At 41.2% G+C, this 26,860-nt stretch overlaps 1 protein-coding gene across 1 annotated transcript; it reads right to left on the bottom strand.

Moving 5' to 3' along the window:
• Positions 1-4,758: 4,758 nt before the first annotated feature.
• LOC117507075 (melanocyte protein PMEL-like) lies at positions 4,759-25,320 on the bottom strand. The gene is given in 14 exon segments (XM_034166837.1): positions 4,759-5,614; positions 7,138-7,228; positions 7,325-7,530; positions 10,506-10,608; positions 10,720-10,878; positions 10,961-11,587; positions 11,683-11,967; positions 15,327-15,488; positions 16,348-16,482; positions 23,602-23,634; positions 23,637-23,723; positions 23,726-23,749; positions 23,842-23,937; positions 25,192-25,320. Coding segments are annotated over 14 exon segments (2,220 nt in total). The 5' UTR covers positions 25,250-25,320; the 3' UTR covers positions 4,759-5,460.
• Positions 25,321-26,860: the final 1,540 nt, after the last annotated feature.

Here is a 26,860-nt window from a genome sequence, read left to right on the forward strand (position 1 = left end):
GACTGTATACTATGTATGGACTGTGTACTGTGTATGGACTGTATACTGTGTATACTGTGTGTGTGGACTGTGTACTGTGTATGGACTGTGTATGGACTATGTACTGTGTATGGACTGTGTGTGGACTGTGTACTGTGTATGGACTGTGTAGGACATCGTTCTACTCATCACTAATTGAAGAAAATAAGAACAACCCCAGGTTTCTTTTCAGCACTGTAGCCAGGCTGACAAAGAGTCAGAGCTCTATTGAGCTGAGTATTCCATTAACTTTAACTAGTAATGACTTCATGACTTTCTTTGCTAACAAAATTTTAACTATTAGAGAAAAAATTACTCATAACCATCCCAAAGACGTATCATTATCTTTGGCTGCTTTCAGTGATGCCGGTATTTGGTTAGACTCTTTCTCTCCGATTGTTCTGTCTGAGTTATTTTCATTAGTTACTTCATCCAAACCATCAACATGTTTATTAGACCCCATTCCTACCAGGCTGCTCAAGGAAGCCCTACCATTATTTAATGCTTCGATCTTAAATATGATCAATCTATCTTTGTTAGTTGGCTATGTACCACAGGCTTTTAAGGTGGCAGTAATTAAACCATTACTTAAAAAGCCATCACTTGACCCAGCTATCTTAGCTAATTATAGGCCAATCTCCAACCTTCCTTTTCTCTCAAAAATTCTTGAAAGGGTAGTTGTAAAACAGCTAACTGATCATCTGCAGAGGAATGGTCTATTTGAAGAGTTTCAGTCAGGTTTTAGAATTCATCATAGTACAGAAACAGCATTAGTGAAGGTTACAAATGATCTTCTTATGGCCTCGGACAGTGGACTCATCTCTGTGCTTGTTCTGTTAGACCTCAGTGCTGCTTTTGATACTGTTGATCATAAAATTTTATTACAGAGATTAGAGCATGCCATAGGTATTAAAGGCACTGCGCTGCGGTGGTTTGAATCATATTTGTCTAATAGATTACAATTTGTTCATGTAAATGGGGAATCTTCTTCACAGACTAAAGTTAATTATGGAGTTCCACAAGGTTCTGTGCTAGGACCAATTTTATTCACTTTATACATGCTTCCCTTAGGCAGTATTATTAGACGGTATTGCTTAAATTTTCATTGTTACGCAGATGATACCCAGCTTTATCTATCCATGAAGCCAGAGGACACACACCAATTAGCTAAACTGCAGGATTGTCTTACAGACATAAAGACATGGATGACCTCTAATTTCCTGCTTTTAAACTCAGATAAAACTGAAGTTATTGTACTTGGCCCCACAAATCTTAGAAACATGGTGTCTAATCAGATCCTTACTCTGGATGGCATTACCCTGACCTCTAGTAATACTGTGAGAAATCTTGGAGTCATTTTTGATCAGGATATGTCATTCAAAGCGCATATTAAACAAATATGTAGGACTGCTTTTTTGCATTTACGCAATATCTTTAAAATTAGAAAGGTCTTGTCTCAGAGTGATGCTGAAAAACTAATTAATGCATTTATTTCCTCTAGGCTGGACTATTGTAATTCATTATTATCAGGTTGTCCTAAAAGTTCCCTAAAAAGCCTTCAGTTAATTCAAAATGCTGCAGCTAGAGTACTAACGGGGACTAGAAGGAGAGAGCATATCTCACCCATATTGGCCTCTCTTCATTGGCTTCCTGTTAATTCTAGAATAGAATTTAAAATTCTTCTTCTTACTTATAAGGTTTTGAATAATCAGGTCCCATCTTATCTTAGGGACCTCGTAGTACCATATCACCCCAATAGAGTGCTTCGCTCTCAGACTGCAGGCTTACTTGTAGTTCCTAGGGTTTGTAAGAGTAGAATGGGAGGCAGAGCCTTCAGCTTTCAGGCTCCTCTCCTGTGGAACCAGCTCCCAATTCAGATCAGGGAGACAGACACCCTCTCTACTTTTAAGATAAGGCTTAAAACTTTCCTTTTGCTAAAGCTTATAGTTAGGGTTGGATCAGGTGACCCTGAACCATCCCTTAGTTATGCTGCTATAGACTTAGACTGCTGGGGGGTTCCCATGATGCACTGTTTCTTTTTATTCACCTCTTTTTGCTCTGTATGCACCACTCTGCATTTAATCATTAGTTATTGATCTCTGCTCCCCTCCACAGCATGTCTTTTTTCCTGGTTCTCTCCCTCAGCCCCAACCAGTCCCAGCAGAAGACTGCCCCTCCCTGAGCCTGGTTCTGCTGGAGGTTTCTTCCTGTTAAAAGGGAGTTTTTCCTTCCCACTGTCGCCAAGTGCTTGCTCATAGGGGGTCGTTTTGACCGTTGGGTTTTTCTGTAATTGTTGTATGGCTTTTGCCTTACAATATAAAGCGCCTTGGGGCAACTGTTTGTTGTGATTTGGCGCTATATAAATTAAATTGATTTGATTTGATTTGTGTGGACTGTGTATAGACTGTATACTGTGTATAGACTGTGTACTGTGTATGGACTGTGTACTGTGTATAGACTGTATACTGTGCATGGACTGTGTATGGACTGTATACTGTGTATAGACTGTGTACTGTTTATAGACTGTGTACTGTGTATAGACTGTGTACTGTGTATGGACTGTATACTGTGTATAGACTGTGTACTGTGTATGGACTGTGTACTGTGTATAGACTGTGTACTGTGTATGGACTGTGTACTCTGTATGGACTGTGTACTGTGTATAGACTGTGTACTGTGGATGGACTGTGTACTGTGTATGGACTGTGTATGGACTGTATACTGTGTATAGACTGTGTACTGTGTATGGACTGTGTACTGTGTATAGACTGTATACTGTGTATGGACTGTGTACTGTGTATGGACTGTATACTGTGTATAGACTGTGTACTGTGTATGGACTGTGTGTGGACTGTGTGTGGACTGTGTATGGACTGTGTATAGACTGTATACTATGTATGGACTGTATACTGTGTATACTGTGTGTGTGTGGACTGTGTGGACTGTGTACTGTGTATGGACTGTCTATAGACTGTGTACTGTGTATGGACTGTGTATGGACTGTGTATAGACTGTGTACTGTGTATGGACTGTGTGTGGACTGTGTATGGACTGTGTACTTTGTGTGGACTGTGTACTGTGTATAGACTGTGTACTGTGTATGGACTGTGTGTGCACTGTGTATGGACTGTATACTGTGTATAGACTGTGTACTGTGTATGGACTGTGTGTGGACTGTGTATGGACTGTGTACTGTGTATGGACTGTATACTGTGTATAGACTGTGTACTGTGTGTGGACTGTGTATGGACTGTGTGTGGACTGTATACTGTGTATAGACTGTGTACTGTGTATGGACTGTGTGTGGACTGTGTATGGACTGTGTACTGTGTATGGACTGTGTGTGTACTGTGTATGGACTGTGTGTGGACTGTGTATGGACTGTGTACTATGTATGGACTGTGTATAGACTGTGTACTGTGTATGGACTGTGTGTGGACTGTGTATGGACTGTGTATAGACTGTGTATAGACTGTGTACTGTGTATGGACTGTGTACTATGTATGGACTGTGTATAGACTGTGTACTGTGTATGGACTGTGTGTGTACTGTGTATGGACTGTGTGTGGACTGTGTATGGACTGTGTGGACTGTGTACTGTGTATGGACTGTGTATGGACTGTGTATAGACAGTGTGTTGTGTATGGACTGTGTACTGTGTAGGGACTGTGTACTGTGTATGGACTGTGTACTGTGTATGGACTGTATACTGTGTATACTGTGTGTGTGGACTGTGTGGACTGTGTATGGACAGTGTTTGGACTGTGTACTGTGTATGGACAGTGTGTGGACTGTGGACTGTGTACTATGTATGGACTGTGTATAGACTGTGTACTGTGTATGGACTGTGTGTGGACTGTGTATGGACTGTGTATAGACTGTGTACTGTGTATGGACTGTGTATGGACTGTGTATAGACTGTGTACTGTGTATGGACTGTGTACTATGTATGGACTGTGTATAGACTGTGTACTGTGTATGGACTGTGTGTGGACTGTGTATGGACTGTGTACTGTGTATGGACTGTGTATAGACTGTGTATGGACTGTGTGTGGACTGTGTATGGACTGTGTACTATGTATGGACTGTGTATAGACTGTGTACTGTGTATGGACTGTGTACTATGTATGGACTGTGTATAGACTGTGTACTGTGTATGGACTGTGTGTGGACTGTGTATGGACTGTGTATAGACTGTGTACTGTGTATGGACTGTGTATGGACTGTGTATAGACTGTGTACTGTGTATGGACTGTGTACTATGTATGGACTGTGTATAGACTGTGTACTGTGTATGGACTGTGTGTGTACTGTGTATGGACTGTGTGTGTACTGTGTATGGACTGTGTGTGGACTGTGTATGGACTGTGTATAGACAGTGTGTTGTGTATGGACCGTGTACTGTGTATAGACTGTATACTGTGTAGGGACTGTGTACTGTGTATACTGTGTGTGTGGACTGTATACTGTGTATACTGTGTGTGTGGACTGTGTACTGTGTATGGACAGTGTATGGACTGTGTACTGTGTATGGACTGTGTGTGGACTGTGGACTGTGTATGGACTGTGTGTGGACTGTGTACTGTGTATGGACTGTGTGTGGACTGTGTATGGTCTGTGTATGGACTGTGTACTGTGTATGGACTGTGTATGGACTGTGTACTGTGTATGGACTGCATACTGTGTGTGGACTGCATGTCCTTGGTCCCACTCAAAACAATCTAATTATTACTATTACCAAGCAGTTAAGTGCACTTGTTTCCAGTGTGGAAGGTTCCTGGTTCAAATCTGATCTGTGTCCATTCTCCAATATGGAGTTATGCCATGAAGGGCATAGAGTGTAAAACCTGTGCCAAATCAATATTTAAATCCACCTCTCATCTGCTGTGGTGAGCCTGAGTGAAAAAAGGGAGATGCTGAAGGGACTTCCATCATTATTATTGATAACTAATGTGATTTTTCAGTATATATAAATCACACTGGAGTATAAGCTGAAGGATATCCCAAAGTAGTAAAAAAGCTGTGACTTATACTCCGGAAAATACAGTAAATATGGAGAAACCGGAAAAATACACGTGACTAAGTTACACATTTGCTCTGTGATGTAACCACTTAAATGAGACTTTAATTAACTTGAAATTAAATTTGTTACTATAGATTTCCCTAAGTAGCCCCATTCACAAAAAAGCAAACAAACAACAAAACAACAACAAAAATAAGAGTGTGTTTCAGCTATAAACTATCAGTTCCCATGAATTAAAAACAAAATATATATATCAGTTTCTTCTGACATATTTTTCATTGATTATATCCCTACATACAGCATGTTGTTCATGTTACTTGCTTTAATTGGTTGTGGACTTCCAACTTTATTACAGTTGCATCTTTATGTTTCAAGCTGTTATGTTAGCAGATGTTGAGGAGGTGATCTGATGATAATGTTCACACAACCCTCCTGTGCAGCAGTGGACGGCTTTCTCCTGGTGACTGTCGGCTCAGCAGGTTCCACAATAACAAAGGAACTGAAGTTATTGCAGAGTGGCCTCCATTACTGCCCACGGGCTCTTCAATGAGTGGATGGTACTGCTTGTAACGCCTGCTGAGGAACATGACACAGATCAGCACTCATAATGAAAGTGAGACAGGATATGGGATTTTTGTTCTGTCTGTGAGAAAGTTGCTCTGTCTGAGATAAAAAACCATAAAATTTTGGGGTGGAGTCAAATAAAAATGCACAGCCAAGGACATTTACCCTTTTACCCTCTCTCTGATGTCAACAACCATGGATTGTTCACTTGGGGTGTCCCTCAGGGATTAATCCTTGGACCTACGTCCAAGGATTAATCCCTGTGAGATTACTTCTTAAAATATGCATAAGAACATGAAAACTCAGCTCTGATGGTCAGTTTACGATCTGCTTTTGATGGTATATGTAGTTGAACAAAAAATTTAAAATGGTCAATAACTATGATAAGTCACGCTGTATTCTATTTGCCACAAATATAAAAATGCATAAATAAAGATTTTTTAATTTTTTAATTTTTATTTTTACCTATTCACAATCAACTATGTATTACAATTTATGGACCACAATTCCTCAAAACATTAAGCTTGACAGTACAAAAAAGTAAAAATTTATAATGTGTTAGCATTTCAAATCTCTAAAAACAGTTAAAAGGTGTTAATGTGGCTGTGTATAAATGTTTAATGAACAGTACAACACTTAAAGAGACACAGGGAATGTTACGTTAAAAACCCCCCAATAATTTATTAATTCATTTTTTATAACCATGTATTCCAATTAAGGATTATGGGGGAGCTGGAGCCTATCACAGCAGTTATTGGGTGAGCGGTGGGGTACATCTTGGGCAGAAGGTCAGTCTATCACAGAGCCGATACACACAGACAAACATGTTCACCCTGTCACTCACACCTAGGGTCAATTTAAAATTTCCAATTCACCTAACCTGCATGTCTTTGGAGGTGGGAGGAAGCCGGAGCACATGGAGGGAACCCATGCAAACACGGGGAGAACATACCAAACTCCACACAGAAATAGTAAATGGACTGCATTTATGTAGTGCTTTTCCATCTGCATCACAAGCTTTACAATTATGCCTCACATTCACCCATTCACACAGACACATGTACACCGATGTCAGGGTGCTGCCATGCAAGGCGCTCACTACACACCAGGAGCAACTAGGGGAAAGGATCTTGCCCAAGGGCCCTTAGTAATTTTCAGGTCTGGCTGGGTTTTGAACCTCTGGTCTTAAGCCCAAGACTTAACCACTAGACCATCACCTCCCGAAAAGACTACACTGGAAGTGATCCCAGGACCTTCTTGCTGCAAGGCAACAGGGTTAACCACTAAGCCACTGTGCTGCCGCCATAATAATAATAACAACAATAATAACGATGACGTGATTTCAACTGCAATCCGTCCTCACCAAGGATCAAACCTCCCGTCCAATCAGGGCACATGATGACGAATGATTACATAATGTGTTACAACTTGCTTTTCATGTATTGATTTTGTGCCTCCTTCACACTTATGTTTATTTTATTTAATTTTTAATTTTTTATCATGTAAGTAAAGCTCTTAAATTATGTACCCACCTGTACATTAATGCAACAGTACCAACAACACAGGCCAGAACCATAACTCCCAGGATTATAGCAGCTGTTCCAGCTGGAGAACCACTGGCAACTGTAATTAAGAAAGATTATTATTCATTGTTAACTACAAGAAAATAATTCAGTGACAAAACAGTTTAAGTGGTGAATACATTTTTCTTTTACCCACCCTGTGTCACGCTAACTCTGGCACTTGCTACAGCAAGACTGACATCATTAGTCAATGACACATTGAGGCAGAACACCCCTGAGTCATTAAAGAACTGACGAAGAATCATTTGGCAGTCTTGAGAAGGTGAAGCTGTGTTGCATGCTGTTTCCAGCGGTGTGATGCAGTCGGCATCTGAAATGACTGTACAGACTTCATTTGGAAGGCTGAAGGAAGGACAAATAGGACATGGAGATAATTAAAGAAGACACAAAACCCTGGGTCGATATGACAATGTCAAATTCTGACAATTATATCTGTCTCACTGTAAAGGTCATCGAAGCATTTGTTATGATTCTATACTACGAGAATTTACTACTAGAATATACTACTCGTATTTATAAGTAAAGTCCATCTGTGCTTTAATACCCAACTAGTGAGTGTGTGTAAGAGTTAGTAATTTAATTGGTAAGGAATGGATAAAACCAGGAAAATGTTCCTGCCCAGTGCAGATTTTTGATCTAGTTGTATGGTCTTGGTTTGGTATCAAATTACTCCCAACATACAAAATCATTTAGTTTCTAGACATTCAACTATGATTCTTTACATTTCATTACATTTATTTATTTAATTGAACAATTTTGCTCACCTGTTACTAAAATGCAGTGAGGCATCATATTATTTGGGGTCAAAATAGGAATTTTTGGCTATTTTCAGCTAAAGTGTTCAGTAGGACCCTGTGACAGACTGGTGTCCTGTCCAGGGTGTACCCTGCCGCACACCCTATGACTGTTGGGATAGGCTCCACCCCCCGCTGTGTCCCTTAATTGGAAGATGAGTGAGTGAGTGAGTGTTCAAATGGATCAAAAACAAATTATTGGGTGGTGCCATTAAAGACCAGAATCTGTTCTTTGCCTTAACCCTGGTTCACACAGCAAGATAATTAGGCCGATATCGGACCCGATCTTCCCCTTCCGACAATCTTAAGGACGCCCCGACAATCATGATGGCGCTAAAGATAATCTTATCAGATATTCCGGCCGTGCGTGGCATGTTAAGATCGCTCTGATCTGCTCGGAAAGATGTCAGGGACGCTCCGATCACAAATTAGGGATATTGGACATGTTGGATTGTCTTAGCCCGATAGCGCAGTGTGTGTGGTGTCCCCCTGACCACAAACGAGCACACAGCCTGCTGAATGTGAAGTGTAGCCAATCAGAAAGCGAGCATTTTTTCTATTCACAACACTCCATAATGACAACATGAAAAAGTTTGTAGAAATCACATGTAGGTAAGTATTCACACCATTTGCTCAACACTTTGTTGATGCACCTTTGGCAGCAATTACAACTTCAAGTCTTCTTGAATATGATGCCACCAGCTTGGTGCTCCTATCTTTGGGCAGTTTTGCCCATTCCTCTTTGCAGCACCTCTCAAGCTCCATCAGGTTGGATGGGGAGCAGTGGTGCACAGCCATTTTCAGATCTCTCCAGAGATATGTATTCAATCAGATTCAGGATCTGGATTCTGGCTGGACCACTCAAGGACATTCACAGAGTTGTCCTGAAGCCAATCCTTTGATATCTTGGCTGTGTGCTTAGGGTCATTATCCTGCTGAAAGATAAAAGAGGGCTGCCATGCTGCCATGGAGTGGCTTCCGTCTGGCTACTCTACCATACAGGCCTGATTGGTGGATTCCTGGAGAGATGGTTGTCTTTCTGGTAGGTTCTTCTCTCTCCACAGAGGAATGCTGAAGCTCTGACAGAGTAACCATCAGGTTCTTGATCACCTCCCTGACTAAGACCCTTCTCCCTTGATCGCTCAGTTTAGATGGGTGGCCAGCTCTAGGAAGATTTGTGCCTTGAGACAATCCTGTTTCAGAGGTCTATGGACAATTCCTTTGACTTCATGCTTGGTTTGTGCTCTGACATGCACTGTCAACTATGGGACCTTATATGTAGACAGGTGTGTATATTTCCAAATTGTGTTCAATCAGCTGAATTTACCCCAGGTGGACTCCAATGAAGCCGCAGAAATATCTCAAGGATGATCAGTGGAAACAGGATGCACCTGAGCTCAATTTTGAGCTTCATGGCAAAGGTTGTGAATACTTATGTACATGTAATTTCTTAGTTTTTTATTTTTAATAAATTTGCAAAAAAATCTCATAAAAACTTTTTTTCACATTGTCATTATGGGTATTCTGTGTAGAAATTTGAGGAAATCCATCCATTTTGGAATAAGGCTGTAAGTGAAGTGCTGTGAATACTTTCCAGATGCACTGTAGCAATTGTCAGGGTAATGCTTCAGTTTGCAATAACACATCTCATTCCAGCCCACAGAAACTACCTTGGAAATTATTTGAAAATAAAGATTAAAACCATATGATCATTGATGCCTGACATACAATGTGAGAATCACATGCAGACTGAAATGTAGAAAATGGCATATTTCACATAATTTGTTTAATTTCTTTTTGTTTGTTTTTTGTTTGGTCTTTTTTAAAAGTTGTCCTTCAATTAGTCCCATCTGTTTAGGCTGGTTTGTACCCATCAAACAACTGTATGTTGTCACAACATCATTTTTTAGGAATGATGATGTTGCCACAATGTAATTCTATAGACTCTCAGCAATGTTGCTTCAACAGTGTCACAAGTCTAAGTGGAGCCAATATTTTATTGTAATAGACTTTTTACCCAAGTATGCTTATGCACCTTGAAGGTCATGTGAAAGTTTCCATATCCCCAGACAAGACTGAAGAGGGGACCCCTCACACATCAATCAAATGTCTTACCACTGCTCCACCTTGGCTCTCAATGAGGAGAGATGGTTCAGAACTGCATCAACGTGTACATGTAACATTGCTGGTCTACAGAATGATGTTACAGTAACATTAAACCTCAAGCAAAGTACAACTTCACATTTGTGCAGGGTGTCTATTGGGTACTTGGGCCACGTGCTTAAAAAATGTGCATACATTTTTAAAAAACTTGTCAAATATTGAGGAAAGCCTCTGTTGTAATGAACAGCAACAGTTAAATATGGTGAATGGAACATTTTAGACATTTTGCACATAGCTGCAGAACATCTAGGTAAATTAAACTTCAGTGGAGTTAATGTACTGAAGGCACGTTAGAGTTATAATTCCAATAAACAACATATGTACTTGCATTTAACCATCTCCAAGATGGATACTGCTCACCTTCCTTGACAGGAAATAGTGACATCGACAACATTCTGCTCCAACCCAGTCGACAGTGACACAACATTGGACACCTGCACGATCTCCACACTCTCAATACCCTCTGCAGTTTCAATTCAAGAGATAATCAAGCACAGAGTCAACAAAAACTAAGAAAAAAAAGTGTATTATCCACTTAGATATAATGGATTGCACACAAATAGGCATAACTTACGGATAACGTCGACAGATGTGGAGAGGGAACCGTAATGGTAGATGGTGCAGTCAGCCGTCAGCTCTGGTGCTTGCCTTTTTGCCACAACAAGAGCAACCTGTGGTGGATCTGCTTCTATTTCCACTGCTTCAACTTCCCCATCAGCTGCGGCTTCAGCTGCTGCCAAAATGCATCACACAACAGCATGTTTAAAAATGCACCAGTCATTGAGCTAATAGTTAGGTTTTGCGTGCCAGCTCACCCACAGCAGCTGGAGCCTCATTCTGAAGCACTTCCATTTCAGCAACACCTGCTGCCTCTTCTGCAACTGTGCTCTCAGTTGCAACAGGAGCTATAATGTTATCAGGTTGAACATCTGCAGCCTCAGCAGCCGCATTCACAACCTCATTATCCTGCTCCACAGCTTCCTCCACTCCAGCAGCAACAGTATCGGTGACCTCTGGAAGAACCGTGGCTGCTGCATCTGGAACAGCTGCATCGATCGCATTTTCTTCTGCATCTGCAGCTAATGTGGCTTCATCTGCAGCAGCTACACCAGCACTTACTGGCTCTTCAGTTGCCACAGGGGCAGCAGTGACCACTTCTTCTGCAACAGTGTCACCCTCGACAACAGAAGGATCTTGTTCTCCTGGAACAGCAGCTGTATCAGTTCCTGCAGCGGCTGTGGAGGCAGTTTCCACTCCTTCTGTGTCTGTTTCAGGTGTCACATCTTCATCAGTATTGGGATCTCCTTCATCAGGTGTGGCTTCTGAAGCAGGCACATCCAAGGCAAGTGTGTCTCCTTCCTGGGTTGGAGCTGGTGGATTTACTGCAGGGGCGGCAGCAGGGGTGGAGGCCATAATGACAACTTCTGGAGCAACAGAGGCATCTACCACAACAGCAAAAAGGTTAAAAACAAGTAAAACTTCAATCACACTGGACAGTACATGCTACCAATAAGAAAAGAAGAGACCAAAAGCTCACCAGGAGTGGGGTTTCCACAGTCACTGGGGATGCTTGCCATCAGGACCACCTGCGGTTTGAAGATTCCCACAGAGAGATATGTGTGGGTGGCAGTCCTCTCTCTGGAGATCAGAGTTCCGGTGTTGTCACCAAAGTCCCAGCTGAAGCTTATGTCTGCTTCACTGAGGTATTGGCTGGGATCATGGAGTTTGATGTTAAAAGCAATAGCTCTGTTCTGGATGAAGCTCTGGTCGTCTTGGTTTACATCATTGATTTGAGCAAGTGATATGGTGAATGGAACTTGGTCTAGTGATAGAGCAAAAGATGATGCCAAATTAATGTGAATCCAGTACACATCAAAATTAAGTTACAAAGTTAAAGATGGATTTCTTTTTTTAAAACAAAAGCAATGTTTGTGTTATTTTATGTCTGGAAACCATGGAGGACTAATGGAGCTCTGATTTCACTGGCCAACAAAATTTTTCTTACATGGAGTTTTTCAGTGGTTTTGGGTAATTTGGGGGCACTGAATCTGAATCTGATGTTAGTTTTTGCCAATCACATCACATTTTTGAGATATGAAAATATTTCTTGTATCAAGCACTGAAGCAAAAGCTGCAGTCTCGCACACCTCCTTGGCACCATAAACGATATTACAGATCTTGCTCTCATTTTGCGAACCTGGTTAAAAAACTATGCTTTTGAAGCTGCTTTAGTGCATGATTAGTGGTGTCAAACGTGTGAGTGAATGGGCAACTTTTGTGTAATTCATCAATACGGAACATGCAGATTGCAAAAACTCACGATGTGACAGAGGAAATCTCATCTCAGTTTTGGATTCAGCAGCCCAAAATTACCCTAAATCAGTTCAAAATCCATGCAAGAAAAAATGATTAATTTCTTGTTGACCAGTGTTTTCTACCAACACATAGTAAAGAAATGTCAGCCCCAAAAGTAAGTAGAATAGACAAAAGTTCCAAAAATTGTGATTATTTTAAGTTATTTTTCTTTTGAAAAAGCTTTGCATATTTTCCTGTTATGAGACTAATAAAGAAATATATTACTGTATCTGAAATTTAAGGATATCATTAGGCTACATGCACAAATTTAGAATTATACTACATTTAAAACAGTAGGCTTAAATGGTATAACAGCTGCATAATTAAGATGTAATTTATGTAGATTTTCAAAACTAAACAGATCTGGATGATAGCAGACTATTTGCAAATGACTACAACTCCAGGTTTGGAATACTTGTAGATTTTAGGATTGAGTCCCTTTGGCTGCTCCCTTGTTTTCACTTAGAGTCGCAACATGCAGATCCAAGGTGGATCTGCATGTTGAACTGGCACACATTTTACACTGGATGGTCTTCCTGATGCATTACATGGAGAAATGTGGCACGGGTGGAATTTGAACCGGGAACTTTTGGTACTGAAACCAAGCACATTAACCACTTGGCCACACACACCCCGCAATACTTGTAGATTTTGTACCTATGAAAAAACATTTTTCTTTGGGATCATTTGTGATTACAGGAATTCTGTTCAATTATTTGTAGGCAACATTTGTAAACAAATTTGTAAGTGTGACTGGTTCTTGAATGAGGCTAATTGCTTAAGGTAAAGGTTTGCTTTCTCAAAAACCTATGTTCTCCACTAATACATTCATGTTTTTGATGTGACATCACCATTTTCTTGTCTTGATTTGTGCCTTGGAAGACAGACTGCTGAGCTCTGAGGCTTTCTACCCCTTCCATTCACAAAACAGTGTATTCATCATGTGGTGGTTAACGGTAATCATACTTAAAATCTCAAAAGATCAACTTGCCCGCTTTTTCATAGATATTTATCATTTAGATGACAATAATATTCATGTTTTAGCACTTTATATGAATAAATTCACAAATATGGCAGACGTATGTAGTGATTAAACCATTACTTAAGATATCTAATCTTGACTCTAGTATATTGAAAAACTATAGGCTGACATCAAAACTATATTTTGTTCTAAAAGTCTTTCACAGCAGCTTGTACAACAACACAGTCTCCAAACTTAGTGACATGAAATTTGAGGTTCCACGGGGTCCATCTTAGGCCCCTTGCTTTTCTCCCTTTATATAGCACCCCTTGGGCACATATTGCAGTGTTTTGGGATTACGTTTTCATTGCTATGCTGATGATACTCAGTTATACATGCCGATAACTGCTGGTAATCTCATACTGATAAAATCCTTAGAGGATTGCCTTGCATCAGTGAAAAGCGGAATGTTGAGCAATTTCCAACTTTTGAACTCAGACAAGACTGAAATGATGGTTCAGTTTGTCTAGCTAAGGCTTAACCTTGGCTTATGTGTCATACATCACACGGACAAAGTGAGGAACCTTGGTGTAATTTTTGATCCTACGTTGTCCGTTGACCTCTACATTAGAGATATTATGAGGACTGCTTTCTTCCACAGCAAGCAGAAAGTTTGACAACATTACACCCATTTTGGCATCTCTTCACTAGCTTCCTGTCTCTGTGAGATCAGATTTTAAGGTTCTGCTGTTAACCTATAAAATTATTCACAGACTAGCACCTCCCTATTTAGCTGACCTAGTTAAGCCCTACATACTGGCCTGGGCTCTGCGTTCTCAGGGCGCAGGGCTACTTTGTGTCCCTAGGGTAAATAAAAAGTCTGCGGGTCACAGAGCTTTTTCTTATCATGCATCTGCTTTGTGGAATGATCTCCCTGTGTCAATAAAACAGTCAGATTCTGTAGAGAATTTCAAGTCCAGACTTAAGACACACTTACAGTATTTTCCCTTTCGTATGGCTAGCATATTGGCATAGTATGTTACTATGCTTCCCTTTTAAATCCATTTTATTAGTAACTAGAGCAGGTCTTTGCCTCAACTTTATCTAAAGTCTGGGTCTGTTAGTGAAGCTTAGGGCTAGTGGGCGGTGATCGCCTTATTATTTCTTTTGTTTTCGTGTTGCTTAATGCTGACAAATTATACCTTAAGTGTAGTTTTTCTGGCTGACTGATTCTGTTTTCTTTTTGTCTCTGTCCAAGAGGTGCCAGGACCCACATGCTGGATTAGATGATTTCTGTAACAGACATGGAATGGACTCTGCTGCAGGAACAGATCCACTTAGTGGCTCGATGACCCCCCCTGCCTGCATGGACTCTCATCAACTGTTGTTGTGTGTTTTCTTTTTCTCTCTGTCTGAGATGCGGCCGGATCCACGTGCTGGATTGGATGATTTCTACGGTGGACGTGGGGCGAACTCTGCTGTAGGAACAGATCCATCGGCTTAATGACCCCCTCCTCAATCCCTTCCCCCGATGGAGGACTGGATGCCTCCATGGTCTCTCATCAATTGTTGTTGTGTTGTGTTCTGTCTTGTAAACCTTTTTGGTAGCATGGCCCAAGCAGAGGATCACCCGTTTGAGTCTGGTCTGCTTGAGGTTTCTTCCTCAAATCATCAGAGGGAGTTTTTCCTTACCACTGTCACCTGTGTGCTTGCTCTAGGCATTGGTAAAGTTAGACCTTACTTGTGTGATGTCTTGAGGCAGTTTTGTTGTGATTTGGCGTGATATAAACTAAATAAATTCAACTGAATTCTGTTTGGGATGATGGCATTAAGTGTTATTACAAAAACGTGCAGCATGAGATCACCTGTGATGATGAAGACTGTTGAGGCATAGCCAAGTGGAATGAACTTGTCCTTGCTACGACAGTGATAGATGACAACCTCCATATTATAGGAGCCCAGGGGAACATTGCTTGTTCCAATGGTGAGTGAGGAGGAAGGTCCATCTGCTACCTGCCAGTAACGTCCTTGAACAAAGCAGTACTCTAATTATTTAGAGCAGTCGTTTAATCTGAGACCCCACCACCACCACCACACACACGCACGCACGCACGCACGCACGCACGCACGCACGCACACTCCTTGTGCCATTTTGATCAAACACAAAGAGATGCTTGTAGTGAACAAGTCACATACAGTAATAATATTTATTCATGCAGACACACAGTCACTGGTTTTAAAAAAAGCACTGAAAAAAGAAGTTTGTAATAAATGAGATGTTTCTTCATCAGTCAAGATTTTCTCTATATTTTGTAAAATTGGCAGGATTAATTGTTTAAATGAAGCACACACACACACACACAAGGTCATTGTGTCAGAGGACAAAAGTTAGATTATTTATTTGTTCTTCTTTCCAATTTACACCAAACCTGTATGTTTGGGAAAGGTCAATCACTGGTGTCAAGGTAAAGGTAATTTCTCTCTATGTGTTTATTGACCAAATGCCACCAATGTTGGGTCATGGATGAAGGCCAGTCTCAGATTTGCCTTTAAACAATTAGTTTTGTTAGATGTCACAGCTTTTGGATTCAAGATAAAGAAAGTTTAAGCCCAATTTCAGCCAAACCTGGCCCACATATGTTTGTAGATTCTGGAACTACCTTGCTAAGGTCAGCCAAAATTAAATCCTTTCATTGAAGGTCAAGGTAATTCAGGTCAAAGGTCAGATTTCCACCAAGCAAATATTTTTTTAAGAAAGTAAGTGAATATTATTTCAAGGGAAACAATATTGTGACCGTAATATGACCATAATACAGCTAAAGAGCACACTACATTCAAGGCTAAGTTTAACAGAGATTTAAAAAATGTTGAAGAAACAATCTTTACCCCATGTCTTCCACACAAACACATAGTGTGACTTCTTGCTGTGGTTCCTGGTGAATGGTGTGCCATCAGGAAAAACTCCAGGAGTCTGAATACCTTGATCAGGATACACAAGCTGCCCCTCTTGGTACTGTTTTCCTAAAAAGAAATTTAAAAAAATGTGTGCGTGTGTGCGCAAACACATATACGTATATATATACAGTGAGGAAAATAAGTATTTGAACACCCTGTGATTTTGCAAGTTCTCCCACTTAGAAATCATGGAGGGGTCTGAAATTTTCATCTTAGGTGCATGTCCACTGTGAGAGACATAATCTAAAAAAAAATAAAAAAAAAAATCTGGAAATCACAATGTATGATTTTTTAATAATTTTTTTGTATGTTACTGCTGCAAATAAGTATTTGAATACCTGTGAAAATCAATGTAAATATTTGGTACAGTAGCCTTTGTTTGCAATTACAGAGGTCAAACGTTTCCTGTAGTTTTTCACCAGGTTTGCACAAACTGCAGCAGGAATTTTGGTCCACTCCTCCATACAGATCTTCTCTAGATCTTTCAGGTTTGGAGTTTCAGCTCCCTCCAAAGATTTGCTATTGACTTCAGGTCTGGAGACTGGCCAGGTCACTCCAGGACCTTGAAATGCTTTTTACGGAGCCCCTCCTTAGTTGCCCTGGCTGTGTGTTTGGGGTCATTGTCGTGCTGGAAGACCCAGCCATGACCCATCTTCAATGCTCTTACTGAGGGAAGGAGGTTGTTTGCCAAAATCTCGCAATACATGACCCCATCCATCCTCCCTTCAATACGGTGCAGTCGTCCTGTCCTCTTTGCAGAAGAGCACCCCCAGATTATAATGTTTCCACCCCCATGCTTCACGGTTGGCATGTTTTCTTGGGGTTGTTTTTATCCTCTAAACATGGTAAGTGGAGTTGATTCCAAAAAGCTCTGTTCTGGTCTCATCTGACCACACGACCTTCTCCCATGCCTCCTCTGGATCATCCAGATGGTCACTGGTGAACTTCAAACAGGCCTGGACATGTGCTGGCTTGAGCAGGGGGACCTTGCTACCCTGCAGGATTTTAAAATATGACAGCATCATGTACAAGTATTACTAATGTAATCTTTGTGACTGTGGTCCCAGCTCTCTTCAGGTCATTGACAAGGACCTCCTGTGTTGTTCTGAGCTTTCTCAGAATCATCCTTACCCCACAAATTGAGATCTTGCATGGAATCCCAGACCGAGGGAGATTGACAGTCATCTTGTGTTTCTTCCACTTTCTAATAAATAACCATAACAGTTGTTGTCTTCTACCAAGCTGCTTGCCTGTTGTCCTGTAGTCCATCCCAGCCTTGTGAGGGCAACAGTTTTGTCCCTGGTGTCCTTAGACAGCTCTTTGGTTTTGGCTATGGTGCAGGTTGGAGTGTGATTGACTGAGTGTGTAAACAAGTGTCTTTGATACAGGTAACAAGTTAAAACAGGTGCAGTTAATACAGGTAAAGAGTGCAGAATAAGAGGGCTTCTTAAAGAAAAATTAACAGGTCTGTGAGAGCCAGAATTCTTGCTGGTTGGTAGGTGTTCAAATACTTATTTGCAGCAGTAACATACAAATAAATTATTAAAAAATCATACATTGTGATTTCCAGATTTTTTTTTTTAGATTATGTCTCTCACAGAAGACATGCACCTAAGATGAAAATTTCAGACCCCTCCATGAATTCTAAGTGGGAGAACTTGCAAAACCGCAGGGTGTTCAAATACTTATTTTCCCTGCTGTGTATATATACACTCAACAAAAATATAAACGCAACACTTTTGTTTTTGCTCCCATTTTGTATGAGATGAACTCAAAGATCTAAAACTTTTTCCACATACACAATATCACCATTTCCCTCAAATATTGTTCACAAACCAGTCTAAATCTGTGATAGTGAGCACTTCTCCTTTGCTGAGATAATCCATCCCACCTCACAGGTGTGCCATATCAAGATGCTGATTAGACACCATGATTAGTGCACAGGTGTGCCTTAGACTGCCCACAATAAAAGCCCACTCTGAAAGGTGCAGTTTTGTTTTATTGGGGGGGGGGGGGGGGATACCAGTCAGTATCTGGTGTGACCACCATTTGCCTCATGCAGTGCAACACATCTCCTTCGCATAGAGTTGATCAGGTTGTCAATTGTGGCCTGTGGAATGTTGGTCCACTCCTCTTCAATGGCTGTGCGAAGTTGCTGGATATTGGCAGGAACTGGTACACGCTGTCGTATATGCCGGTCCAGAGCATCCCAAACATGCTCAATGGGTGACATGTCCGGTGAGGATGCCGGCCATGCAAGAACTGGGACATTTTCAGCTTCCAAGAATTGTGTACAGATCCTTGCATCATGGGGCCGTGCATTATCCTGCTGCAACATGAGGTGATGTTCTTGGATGTATGGCACAACAATGGGCCTCAGGATTTCGTCACGGTATCTCTGTGCATTCAAAATGCCATCAATAAAATGCACCTGTGTTCTTCGTCCATAACAGACGCCTGCCCATACCATAACCCCACCGCCACCATGGGCCACTCGATCCACAACACTGACATCAGAAAACCGCTCACCCACACGGCGCCACACATGCTGTCTGCCATCTGCCCTGAACAGTGTGAACCGGGATTCATCCGTGAAGAGAACACCTCTCCAACGTGCCAAACGCCAGCGAATGTGAGCATTTGCCCACTCAAGTCGGTTACGACGACAAACTGGAGTCAGGTCGAGACCCCGATGAGGACGACGAGCATGCAGATGAGCTTCCCTGAGAAGGTTTCTGTTGTGTGGGCCGCTGAAGAGGAGGTACTGCTGGCCCACCACCACCAGAGGGCGCCCTGCCTGGAGTGCGGGCTCCAGGCACCAGAGGGCGCTGCCGCCTTACGAGAGCAGTCAGGGTGACAGCTGTCACCCATTACTGGACACAGCTGACTCCACTCAGCACGGAGGTATATCATCAGGACGGCGTCTCCACCTCAGTGCCAAGATATCGCCTTAAGATAGAGGTACAATTCTCTGCTATATTATATTGCCTTTCTTGTTGAGCATTGCAGGACAGCTGTCTACTCAAAGATAAGTACTCACCTTCCTGCAGTATTGTGACGTGAGGTGGAGACGGCTTCTCCCCTCTCTGTGTTACTGGGTGCAGCCGCATCCACACCTGTGTGTTTGTTCTCTTGCCAGCAGTACCGGATCCGACGAGCGGAGGCAGTGGCCACCTGGGAATTCGGGACTTGGCGGTTCCAGTACTTCCAGGGTTCGGTGGCAGAGGAAATCTGGGTGGTTCCGGTTCGACTTGGACGGACGTCTCCTACCTTCGAGCCTGCCCACACGACACCAGTGGAATTCGGCTTAACCCCAAATTGTCAATTGTTGCATTGGTTGTGCACGTTCCACAACAGTAAAACCTTGTTATTTACCTTCTCCATTGTCCGTTCATTTGCGCCCCCTGTTGTGGGTCCGTGTTCCTACACTTTCACAACAGTTTCTGACAGTTTGTGCAGAAATTCTTTGGTTATGCAAACGGATTGTTTCAGCAGCTGTCCGAGTGGCTGGTCTCAGACGATCTTGGAGGTGAACATGCTGGATGTGGAGGTCCTGGGCTGGTGTGGTTACACGTGGTCTGCGGTTGTGAGGCTGGTTGGATGTACTGCCAAATTCTCTGAAACGCCTTTGGAGACGGCTTATGGTAGAGAAATGAACATTCAATACACGAGCAACAGCTCTGGTTGACATTCCTGCTGTCAGCATGCCAATTGCATGCTCCCTCAAATCTTGCGACATCTGTGGAATTGTGATGTGTGATAAAACTGCACCTTTCAGAGTGGCCTTTTATTGTGGGCAGTCTAAGGCACACCTGTACACTAATCATGGTGTCTAATCAGCATCTTGATATGGCACACCTGTGAGGTGGGATGGATTATCTCAGCAAAGAAGTGCTCACTATCACAGATTTAGACTGGTTTGTGAACAATATTTGAGGGAAATGGTGATATTGTGTATGTGGAAAAAGTTTTAGATCTTTGAGTTCATCTCATACGAAATGGGAGCAAAACCAAAAGTGTTGCGTTTATATTTTTGTTGAGTGTATATATATATATATATATATATATATATACACATGAGTGTATATATATATATATATATATATGGCTCTTCACTTTCTTCACATTTTTTATATTATAGCCTTATTCAAAAATGGATGAAATAAATTTTTTTCCTCAAAATTCTATGCACAATATCCCATAATGATAATGTGAAAAAGTTTTTTGGGAGATTTTTTCAAATTTATTAAAATTAAAATAAGAAATTAAAAAAAGGAATCATGTGCACATAAGTATTCACAGCCTTTGCCACATCTCTGCCCCTCTCATCCAGTCACCTTTAATGATGAACAATAATGTGCAGCATAGAAAGTGAAAGTAAAATCTCCCAAGGTTTTCTCACACACCTCAGATCAGCATGGTATGTTGATGTTTTGCTTTGGTCACTAATTACATAGTTTATACAAAATATGATATGAAATATGACACGCTGTTTTGTGAACTTGTGTTCTATTTTTGTTTAGTGCATCAGTGTGAAGTTGTGTTTGGCAAAGACGTGTCCATTCACAAGTAATGGGTTGTAAACACCAGATGTGAGACAAAGTCACCATCAAGTGACTCTCAAGTCATGAATCAGCAAGACCCTAGTCAAGTCTCAAGTCATAATGACCACCAATTGTTTGCGAGCTGAATTGAGACCTGACTTGAGACTTGCAGATTGATGACTTGAGAATGACTTGACAGTGACTTCATCCCACCTCTGGTAAACACATTATTGTTGCTGTAAAATGCTACTACTTACTATTTGTAGCACTTGGTGTTATTCTGTCATGTCATGGAGGATTTGTGTGTCAATTTGAAGATTATTTAAATATTTTTTCTTGCTTTGTGTATCTGTATAGATAATTCTGAGCTGACTGAATGAGTTAATATGCTCTGTATGGATGTGTAGGCATAGATATTGCACTGTAAAATTTAATTTGTTTACACTGGTGTAATGTTACATTGTGTTTATACCTTTGTTTTTATTGTACTTGTAGTTTCACGGTGCTTGACTAGATGACAGAATAAAACAATTGCACCCGTTATGGAGACTCTCTGCCTTCATTGTTGACACCACGGGCCACATACAGTGAGGCTCCCGCTGCCATGGAGGTAGTACAGGAGCAGGAGGAGATTGATGGTTGTGGCAATGATAGCAGGTGTGTGCCAGCATGGTGTGGATAAACACTCATTCATATAAATGTTTAGCCTTTCATATAAATGAAACGCCCCCCCCCTTTCCTGGTTGCAGCTATGGTTCTAAGGCAAAGGTCTCAAACCGGTTCCAGAAAGGGCCAAGAGGGTGCAGGCTTTCTGTCCAACCACTCACTGCAGCAGGTGATTTCACTGATTAACATCACTTTGAGCAGGTGGAATCAGTTAATCAGTGAAATCACCTGGTGGAGTGGGTGGTTGGACAGAAAGCCTGCACCCTCTTGGCCCTTTCTGGAACCAGTTTGAGACCTCTGTTCTAAGGGATGTTGTTCAGTATAGTAGTGTTAATAAGGGCTTGTGTGTTTATAAGTATTTCGGGGGGGGAAGCAGTTGACTGGTGGATTGTAGTGGTGGGCTAGTCTCGGCCAAAAAGTCCAGGGCTGAATTTTTTCCCATTCCAGCCCTGATAGTAAATCTGTGTCAAGATGGCAGCTCTCAAAAACTCAGTGACTATAACCCCTTTCACACTGGGCTTGCACAGAAATGCATTGTGCTGCGTATCTTGTACGCAGGAATGGCTGTGTATGTTGCACGCAGGGAAAAAAAACTTGTGCACGGGGGGGGGGGGGGGGGGGGTAAGCTTGGTTGAATGACGCTGTTTTTACAGACTGCCTGGACACGCAGATGGATTTGATATCTTGGAAAAAGTCAGAATACATTATTTCCCAGAGTTAATGGACTTTATGTCAGGATTTGGGTTTTGTTTTCAGTTTTCTGGTTTCTGTTTGTATTGTTAAGTCTTTTGTCTGGGTTTTCCTGTTGGGGTCTGTCTGTCCCTTTCTCTCTTGTCTCTCTCTGCTGACTCTTGGTGGTGGGTGCTTCCCTTGATCTCCGGTCACGCCCCCCTTCTGGTTTGTTCCATGCACACCTGTTCTCAATCAGCACCTCATCACCTGGGTGTATTTAAGTCCCTCAGTTCTCTTGGTTCTTCGCCAGATTGATGTGTCTATTGCCTTCTCTCCAGCTCTGGTTGTATTCTTGACCTGCTTGCCTCTTGTGTGTTCTGACTACCTGCCTGTATCCTCGACCACGCCTTTGCCTGATATTTTTGGTTTTGTTATTCTTGTTGGACTGCTTTACTGTGTACTGGACCTCGTTTACTGTTTCAGTAAACTGCTTTTACCTACAGAGCTTATTGTCAGCATCCTGCATTTGCGAACCAGTTATCCAGACCTGATAATTTAACATACCACAATTGTGAGAGAACTTGAGAAGGTGAAAGCGGAGCTACAGCCGGCAATCGTGCGTGCGATCCATCTGTGATGAGTTAGTGGACGTGGACATGTCCTCCCACTGGTGATCCGTCTGTGAGCAGGCATTAATGGACTTTATTTAACGTGCCACAATCATGAGAGAACTTGAGGAGGTGGAAGCGGAGCTACAGCTGGCGAACGCGTGGACGATCTTTCCGTGAGGAGTGGATGTGTACATGTCCTCTCTATGGTGATCTATCCGTGAAGTCAGTGGACGTGGAACTTTGGCCTGCCTCTTCTTCTGTGGTCTTGAAGCTTTACTGCCAGCAAAGTTCAGCGGAATGAATAAAATCTAGCTATGCAGGTTTGTACTGATAAAAAAACCTAAAAGGATTTTTTTCCCCCAGACTGGCATAGGGTTGTGTACAATTGCTGAAGCATGGTGTACAGCGTGTAGGGTGGACTCTTGTGTAGAGTTGCATGGAACACTGTATCCGGTCCTCTACACCGAAAGTCAGTGAAAAAAATTAAACGTTTAATTTTTTGCGTCCATTTCGCGGACCCCTTTGCATTCCTCAGCGTATTGCCACATAGGGCTGCATAAGCTTGGTGTAGTCAGTACGCCGCATTATGCAACTCTACGTTGGCCCAGTGTGAAAGGGGCTTATGCAAGAAGGAGGCTAGTGCAGGAAGCTACCAGGAGACCTAGACAACTCTGAAGGAGTTATAGGCTTACCATTGATGGTGCAGTTATTCACCCCAAACCACCCTGACCATCAGAACGCACAGTCTGGTTAGATGGGAAGTTAAGACTAATGGTGAAGGTGGCTTTAGCTCCTGTCAGGGTGGGTGCATCATTTTGAGATCAAAGGTTACCTCACCACCTGAAAGAACAACAAAATTTAACACCTTTAAAGGGTTGGCCCCAAACTACAGAGTAATTCATCTTGCTGAAAAAGACAACAATGAATCGCACCAAACCAACAGTTATGGAATCGTGGGTCTCCATCTTTCCATACAGGATACATCCGGGAATTCCCGAGCGGTAATGCGTGAACTGACTTTTTAGCCTCTGAAAGAAACATCAAAAACGTCTCAGCAAAAGAAATCAGATTGTGCAAATCATCATATAGTATACTGTATATGTACTAAAGAACACAAAAATATTTCAGGTGTTTGTTGACCTGCAAAGTCATCTGTTGCATTATTGTATAAATTATAATATAGTTTGAACCGTTATTATATAATTTGTATAATAATTGTACATGCAAAAACTGAACACAATACTGAAATTGCTTTTATAAATGGGAGCAAATCTTTTTCTGAAGTCGTATGGGTGTGGAGTGTTGGGGTTCTTGGCAGTGGGAGTCACACGACCTACAATCCCCCTCAATCCCTTTCATGTGACTCTCATCTGATTTGAGTAATCCCAAGAACAGGAATGAGGATCATACACAGCTTGTGTTTGAGAGAAAATGAACGTTCTTCAAATGTTAAGAAAAAAAAATCTCCACTACTACTGCATGTTGACATATAATACTAAAAAATAAAGTACAGTGAATTATAGAAACTATAAAATATATTGGATAAAAACTATGTTGGTATGAAAGTGTATGTGTTGAAGTTTTAATCCGTCATGTCTGTGAGTGCAGAGCTGTGCGAGCGTGACATAAACATGAAGTTGTAGATCAATCCATTTACTGTTCAGTTACTCGATGAAAGCAATAAAAAGCGGCATTATAACAACCATTCATATACATGCCTGTGATTGATGGGAGCCACAAATTTGTGTTGATTTTCATTAGTTACAGTTAAAATCAAGTACCGGGGAATCCTATCTATTATTAAACTGTGGTGATACAAAGATTTCATAAGCAGGATTTAGCCCCACAAACAACTTCATCAGCAACAAGTAATAATAATAATAATAATAATAATTTTAAAAGGCACTCATACCTTTTTCATGTTACTGCAGTTTTCCTTTGTTTTAGACATTTTGAAGTTAATTCATAAATTGTCCTATAAAATGTGTTATATTATATGCAAATGCATCAAACACAAACAAAGAAGCAACTGTTATAATCAAAATGAGTACACATCTCACACCCCACATTTTATTTGCCATATTTAGTCTTTCATTGAAGGATGCAATAATTTAAGATTTTAAGAATTCATGATAATTTAAGAATGACGTGTTACAAACAAGATGTTTGCACTCCATAATAAAGAACAATGGAGGACATTTGGGAGTGAAAATTCACCAGTGGTACAGTTTATTCCCTTAGATTTTCATATGGAATTTGTTGATATTTTTGAGTGTACTCACTAATTGCAGATGCAGATGTGAAAGCCAGAAGTATCAGGAACAGCGTTGGGATGCTCATTGTGCCCTCTCTGTTCTCCTCAACACCCAGAACTTGAGAAACGTCTCTGCACACTCTTTAAGAAGGCCTTGAGTCTGAGTTATCATAAAATGTCCTCTCACCTCTGACATCATTAGACGTCTGGAAGCTGGCACCGCCCCATTTGGTAAATGGAGCAGATAGAATTCCTGCTTTGGTAACTGGTTTATAGTTTATGTGCTCATTAGGACAACTGTGTTCACTGAGAGCCCTCGGATAGTCTCGCTGTCCTCTCATTTTTCATTTCAGTGGAGCATTATTGACATGGGAAACATATGTTTACACTGTCAAAACAAATGTTACATAAAGCAAAAAATAAAAAGTAAGATGAACATACAGTTAATAATATTCTTCAGCAAATAAATGTGTAAACAGGAGATGTGGGATTGCAATAATAATAAAAATTGTGCTTTCGATGTAAAAAAATACTGTCCTATAAAATGTGTTATATTATATGCAAATAAAGTGACATAGTAGTTTAAGCTCCTGTTTTGGGTTTATGGTGGTTTATGTCCATTGCTCCGTTGTTTTGTGTCACAGCAGCTCAGAAACCTTGCTGCTGTGTTTACACATTGTTGTACTTCATCTAACAGATACAGATGTTTGTCGATGTTGGTCATGCTGTCAAAGTCTTTTTGGGTGTGTGTGATCTGTGGGAAGTAAGTGTCTCTGATGTCTTGGTACAGCTGGCAGGTGGTTAGGAAGTGCAGCTCAGTCTCCATCTTGTGTTGTAAGCATTGGGTGCACAGTCTGTTTTCTCTGGGGAGCCAGGTCTGTCTATGGTGGCCTTTCTCCACGGCAAGGCTGTGCTCACTGAGTCTGTACATGGTCAAGGATTTCCTGAGCTTTGGGGCTTTGGGTTGGTCACAGTGCTCAGGTATTCTGCCACAGAGTACTGTCTATTTAGGGCCAAACAGCATTCCAGTTTACTCTGATTTTTGATTGATTTTTTTTTCCAGTGCGTCACATAGTTTTCTTTTTGTTTTCTTATAATTTGGTTTATTCTAATAGGGTTTGTGTTTGGTGGCTCTGCTTGCCTTTGTGTAGAGAGACCCAGAACCAGCTGGCTGAGAGGGTATCTCTGTACAATCTCTGTGGATCAAGGCTTTGTTAAGGAGCACACTAGGGTCACTATTTTTAAGTGGTCATAAAATGTAATTGCTGTCTTTTGAACTTTAATAATTAGTCTCTCTCTCTCTCTCTCTCTCTCTCTCTCTCTCTCCAGAGTCTCCTGGTGTTTGAGTATTCTTTGTTTACTATATAACATCTTATTAGTTCTTCAAATTCTTATTTGTATGACTATTGGCATATCTTTTTATAAATAAGACATAGTATGTTTTATTTCAGAACCTGTTTATATCAACACATACTTAGCACCTCTTATTACGTTCAAATGTACGAAAGATTTTTATGGAGTCTGACTATAACAACTCTTCATATTTCAGTTTATATAACACCTAAATAGATCCTTGTCATTTGATTGGTGGTTTGTATGTCATGTGACATGGATTATTTGTACCATTTGCCATTGTGTTCCATTTACCATGCAGTTTTGGTGCTATTTAGCGTACAATTTTGGTACTATACATTTTG

Source organism: Thalassophryne amazonica, chromosome 3 (genome assembly GCF_902500255.1).
Source record: "Thalassophryne amazonica chromosome 3, fThaAma1.1, whole genome shotgun sequence".
Taxonomy (NCBI): Eukaryota; Metazoa; Chordata; class Actinopteri; order Batrachoidiformes; family Batrachoididae; genus Thalassophryne; species Thalassophryne amazonica.